At 39.8% G+C, this 6120-nt stretch overlaps 1 protein-coding gene and 1 long non-coding RNA gene across 2 annotated transcripts; one reads left to right on the top strand and one right to left on the bottom strand.

Moving 5' to 3' along the window:
• The first annotated feature begins 1275 nt into the window (after window positions 1-1275).
• On the top strand, window positions 1276-3673 carry LOC134813831 (uncharacterized). Its single transcript, XM_063821709.1, has 2 exons — window positions 1276-3351; window positions 3524-3673. Exons 1-2 carry the CDS (start codon window positions 1276-1278, stop codon window positions 3671-3673), a joined length of 2226 nt encoding a protein of 741 aa, XP_063677779.1.
• Window positions 3674-4431: 758 nt separating this feature from the next.
• LOC134813728 (uncharacterized) lies at window positions 4432-5559 on the bottom strand. The gene is made up of 3 exons (XR_010160059.1): window positions 5454-5559; window positions 5087-5185; window positions 4432-4825 (listed from the first exon to the last, which is right to left on the bottom strand). It is a non-coding gene; the product is annotated as an uncharacterized LOC134813728 (long non-coding RNA).
• Window positions 5560-6120: the final 561 nt, after the last annotated feature.

Here is a 6120-nt window from a genome sequence, read left to right as displayed (position 1 = left end):
GCAGACAATTTTACAATAACAATTATAACTTAGAAAGCCTTCCTGTAATTATAAGTGAACAGGCGTGTGATATTGGGTAGTTATAATTGCCTCTGTTTAACAGAAATTAGTACGATGTTTACCTATAAAATAATGTAAGGCAGATACAGGACCAAGTACAGATCTCCGCGGTGCTAGAGCTGACCAGCAGCTGTGATCGATTTTGGCACAAAAGTCGGGTAACAGATTATTGCTAGGGGCAAGCTATCTGTAGCAATGATAACTTAAGAAATGGGACCCTATAGTAGCAAGTTATCTGTAGCAATGACAACTTGAGATATGAGACCCTATTATTATAATAGTAGCATGTTATCTGTAGCAATGATAAGAAACATTTTGCGCATTATTTTTAAGTTTGGAGATTATCCAAATATATAGGAATGCACAGTAAAGCAGTAAGGATTACCGGTACTGAAGCAATATACCGCTGGGGTACAATGATGCTTCTCGAAGTTTATACTGGTAGGTGCAACAGCCATGCTCCTAAGCGGTAATATAACTGGTGGAATATCTACACTTCTTTTTGGTTGCATGTAAAGCAGGTGTTTGTTTTAACTTTCTGCTCCGATGACGGAGAAAGTATCTTCGAGGAGAGCCGCGCGCTTAGACATGGGCACCGTGTTGTTTAAATTATTTAGTTATATTTAGATGGACCGTATGGGTAACGCCAGCGGCGGAGAGACGACAACATCGCCCTCCGTAATGTTTACCTCAGCTACAGGACGATCCCTGTTTGCTACACTCCTCATCAGCTTCGCCACCTTTAACATACGTGGCCTCGGTTCTTGTGATGATCCAGACGACATCCACAGCAAACGGGAGCAACTGGGTACCGATTGTGTACGGTACGGCATAGATATCTGCGCTATTCAGGAGACTAAGGTTGTAAAACCGGATTCTTGCAGTCTTAGCAACGGATACAAACTCTTATTGTTTGAGCAGAAAAATGGCCGGCACTATGGACTCGGTTTTGTTATCAGTCCCCGATTTATTGACTATGTGGTATGCTGGAACAGTATCAGTGATAGAGTAAGCCTTTTGGACCTAGAACTCCCTACAAAATCAAGAAAATTTATCAAATGTAGGGTGGTCAATGTATATGGGCCACACAAGAAACTTGCAGAAAATGATCAACAACTGTTGATTAATTTCTACGGCCAAGTTAGGGACGCTCTAAACGTCCCTGCTAATGTTGAGATATTTGTTTTGGGGGATTTTAATTCAAATTTGGGAAAAATGACTACTTCAGATAAGGACTTTGGTTTTGGTCGTTTCATGGGTAAACATGGTATGGGTTTGCGCAACGATATGGGGGAAAACTTGTTAGACTTGTTATCAGAATTTGACCTCTTTGCCTCCAACACTGGTTTTTATCATCCTGCTCGACATACGACCACCTACACTGGCTGGAGGAAGGACTGGAGTGCCGGGCGAAATAGTAAAAAGACGATCCCGGTCTATTCTCAGATCGATTTCATCCTGTGTCGGAGTAGGCCGAAGCCAATGCTACAAGATTCTAGATCTTATGCAGGCACTTTGACATACTCTGATCACAGATTTGTTGTCACTAGAGTAGACTTTAAGGACATCTGTCTTTGCTATAAACGCCACTCCAAGTCATCCTTAAAGTTCAACACCTCTGAACTCACCTCGAACCCCACCATTCAGGTGAAATATCGTCAATCCTTAGATGATAACTTAAGTAACACTGTTTCTGCTCTGGATCCAAATTCAGACTTGAATGGCTTACTTGAGTCCATAAAGGATGCTGCAAAATCGTCAATTGGTGTCATCAGACACAGGAAACGTAATCGCAGCGACGATGATGAGGTGAAAAACTTATCTAGCCAGCGTTACTTGTTGAGACAGCAGCTTAATGATAACCAGTCTTTAGACAGAACCTCACTTAGATCATCTATTAACTGCCTCACCAATCAGATCAAGCAGAGACTTTCTAACATACGATCAGCTGCTGCTGATGCTATCTGTAATACCATCAGTTCAACAACAGATAGTAAGAAAATGTTTGAAGCTGTTCGAACCCTGAACTTACCTAAAGCCCCTTCTAGTATTGGTGTTCATGATGAGAAAGGGTGCAATATTGCAACAGACACTGGTAAAGCTGCCGTAGTTGCTAAGTACCTTGAGCAACAACTTACTCGTGATGAAGCACCTTTAGAACCTTTTGTAGGACCTCCTCGCCCACTAGTTAAGCCATTCACTAGTGAAGAAATCGGATCAGCTGCCAGAAGTCTCAAAAATGGTCGAGCTAACGGCCCAGATGAAATTCCTAACGAGCTTCTCAAGTATTCTACTGGATCAGTACACAGACGTTTTGCAGACATTATCAATAGAAGCTTCGAGACCAATTCCTACCTTGACCCCATTGGACAGGCAAACATTACCCCCTTACAGAAGCCAAATAAGCCCATTGGTCCAGTGAAGAATCTACGACCCCTCACTCTCTCAAATGCTGTTAGAAAGATTCTTTCAATGGCAACCTTGAAGAGAATTGAGAATAAAGTCAATGCCTTCACTGGTCCATGGCAATGTGCTTACAAGCAGGGTAGATCATGTGCTGACATTGTATGGTGCCAGCGTGTGATGTTATCAGTTGTCCAGAGGAAGAGGTGGGAATACCATCGTATGGGGATCGATATGTCTAGTGCCTTTGACACTATACGACGATCTACCATCCTCGATCTTCTTGTTGAGTGTGGCTGTGATGATGACGAAGTCCGTTTGGTAAGACTTTTGCTTTCCAACACCAAGCTCAAAGTCAACATCAACGGTACACTGTCTGCTGAATTCCAGAGTTTTCTCGGTGCATTCCAAGGTGACTGTCTGTCTGGATGTTTGTTCACACTTGTCTTAGCGGGTGCCTTGCGTGACCTCCGTAACAGGCTTGAAACTGCAATGAATAGGCCTAACCCACCTATCACCGATATTGGTCTTCCACTTGACAGTGAGTATGCTGATGATATCGACTTCAATGATGAAGATGAAGACAATTTGAGGGAGCTGTTGCCTATTGCAACAGAAGTCCTTAAAGATTGGAATCTCTTCGTTAACGAAGACAAAACTGATTTCACTCATGTGTACTTAGCTGAAAAGGGAGCTAAAGACGATCAGGGTAAGCCAATTGCAGGGAACGAGCTCTGGAGAAAGAGTATCACGCTTGGCTCCATGCTTTGTAGTAAGGAGGACATCTCTAGAAGGATATGTCTGGGATATGCCGCGTTTAACAAATACAAGAAAGCTTGGAACCATAAGATCCCTCTGAGCAAGAGGCTTCTGTTGTATGAGGCTCTGGTAGTATCCGTTTTAATGTACAATTCATCTTGCTGGGCTGCCCCTAAATCAGTATTGGAAAAACTAGATATTGCTCACAGACGTCATCTGCGATCAATTTTGAATTACAAATACCCTCACATCATTTCCAACAAGAACTTGTATAAACGCTGCAATAGCGAACCATTGTCAGCTAAAGTGGCTCGTAGTCGTTGGAGGATGCTCGGACATGTACTGCGTGGGCCTACAGATGGTCCAGCCTATTCGTCGCTTGTTTTTGCTGTTAACACCTTACAGCTCCAAGGGCGGCGTGGAAGACCGCAGTCAAACCTTTTCTCACTGATTCTACACGACCTTAGTGTTCGAAAATTATCGTTAAATAATTTATGTGATTTAAACTATTTAACTTTAATCGCTCAAAATAGAGTTAAATGGAGAAGTATGCAAATCGCATGACTTTTGTGTGAGAAAGATTAGGGGACAGAAATGTTTACTTTGTTCACTATCTGTTTCTTAGAGCTTTTGTTTATATATATAGTTATATTTTATTTAACATCTTTGTCGCATAGAAGTGGGGTAGTAAGTACTGTGTTTCGTTTCGTTTCGTTTCGAGGGGAATGCGTGGAATACAAGGAATAATACCGTAGGACTGCAGGTCATGTCAACTATTATAAGAGTATAAGCTACAATTTAAAGGCTTTTATTTTATTCTGTTCTATTAATTACTTCTTAAATTTCTGCTGAAATTTTTAGTTTCACCACGTAGGCACTCGTATCATATCATTTTAATTAATAATTAGTATTTTATTGGCAACACTTCAAGTATTCGGTTTACTTTCTTAATATTACATTTTATAAATTATTCCAACATAAATTGTCAACATTATGGCTGTAATTTTTACTTTCTTTTCCATTTTTATAATTTAGTACTGATGAAAATTCATTTTTACCAAACATGAAGAAGAAAAAACTTGTCACATTTACAGGTCGACTTCTCAATACTGGTATTTAGCTTGAATCAATTTTCCACACTTGCAGATACATGCTGCAAAATTGATAACTTCAAATTAGCTTACATCTCGAAAAAAAGAAACGATACTCTTGCATCTTGTATGAAACTTGATAAATTGTATTAATCGTGTTTAAGATGAACGCCCTGCACGAAAAAAAGGTTACGACTTTTACCTTAAGGTCAACGATTAAACACATTAAAAATTTTAAAAACCGTCTTTGTCCAAGCTTAGCTATGACACTGTCCTTGAATTGTTAAGGAAATCATCTCAAATTGATAAACTAGAATTAAAACTGTTCGAAGTCAAGATCAAAAAAAGAAATTTCCTCGCTCGTTCAAAGCAGTGGCGTTGGGTTGGAAGCAAGGACCAAGTTTTGTCATCAAATTGTTCTCGTGATGACGGGTGATATCACCATGACAATGTCATGGTGAAGGGTTTTGACACCGGCCATCTTATTCTCTATCCGTACCAGACACGGTTTCCTGAAAAAAGCCAAGTTAAATCCAACTTGTATAAAGTATGTTCTACGTATAATTTAACAGTTCATACTTAATGATGTCAAACTGATTCGGGATTACAAAAAGAAACTTTTAAACTTTCCAGCTAAAATTAGCGAAATGCGAGAACTTTATCGCGCCGGAATATTTTAGGCAAAAAAAAATCTTGAAAAGACTGCACGCAGTTTAAGAAAGAAAAAAACTCAATATGTACTAATAAAGTAATAAGGATGACAGTTGACTTACCACCGTTATATCCCTTGTAAACTCGTGCCTCTTCCTCTGCAACCTCTCCAGCTTCAACCTCTTGTTCAACATTTTCCATTATCGTTTCGTCCATTGACTCTGAAGTAGATTAAAGTTATTGGGAGATTAGGACTAGGAGGCAATATTCATATCAGTGATGAACAACTCGCGTTTGATATCGGCTGGAGACGTTCGTCATTGTGTACTTGTGGAATCGATTCAGAAATTTTTGGCAATTAAATTTTCCCGATTAAATTTGTTAATATTGGACCACTAAGTAACCACTAAGTAACCAATAAGTAACCACTAAGTAACCACTAAGTAACCATGGTTACTAGTAGTTACCGAAAGTTTAAACGTAACTAACCTCTGGAGTTGAGAGAAGCTGACTGTGAGAGAACGAGCAGGGTAACCATAACTACAAAACACTTCATCTTCCTCTGTCTTTATTGTTTGTTAAAACTTTTTGTCTTTTGCTATGCAGGTTAGAGAAATGTTAGTCACAGAGATTATTGAACAATGTTTTTAATTAACATTTTTGCCACTTTTAAAACAGAAGCTGGTTATAATCACGAGCTCAGCTGGGGATGTTGGTACTTGTAAAAACAATTCATTCAAAGAAGGCAGCATCTGACCAACAATCAAAAGTCAGCCACCAAACTTTTGACGCTCAGATAGGAGAGCTCCAACAACTAATCAAGCTCTCACTACGCACTGAGGACAGCTTCGAGTACTCAAGTACTCGTACTCATACCCAAATTAATGAATTTGGTGTCTAAACAACCATCAATATCATTACTGGCCGTACAATAAATTACGAACAATTGAGCTGATACCAACAATAATATCATGATAACAGGACATTGTCTCACCATCCCAATTAATAACCCTATTTATTGAGCGTATTTATCATAACGGGGCGCGGCAAATCTCCTAGGACGAATAGGACAACTGAAGAGTAACCTGGGGACCTCAGGCATTTGTATTCATAAACATATGAAGATATGGCGGAATGACAGGCTGAGCGCCGCCCA

Source organism: Bolinopsis microptera, chromosome 4 (assembly GCF_026151205.1).
Source record: "Bolinopsis microptera isolate Bmic1 chromosome 4, MBARI_Bmic_1.0, whole genome shotgun sequence".
Classification (NCBI taxonomy): domain Eukaryota; kingdom Metazoa; phylum Ctenophora; class Tentaculata; order Lobata; family Bolinopsidae; genus Bolinopsis; species Bolinopsis microptera.
Note: the sequence above shows the minus strand (reverse complement) of the source record. Positions and strands in the feature narration are given on the sequence as shown.

Excerpts from the sequence above, each read along its gene's own strand:
- LOC134813831 (XM_063821709.1), top strand. The coding sequence starts at position 1,276 with ATGACTACTTCAGATAAGGACTTTGGTTTTGGTCGTTTCATGGGTAAA. Across the intron at positions 3,352-3,523 it reads TTCTGTTGTATGAGGCTCTG|CTAAAGTGGCTCGTAGTCGT; the intron begins GTAGTATCCGTT and ends AACCATTGTCAG.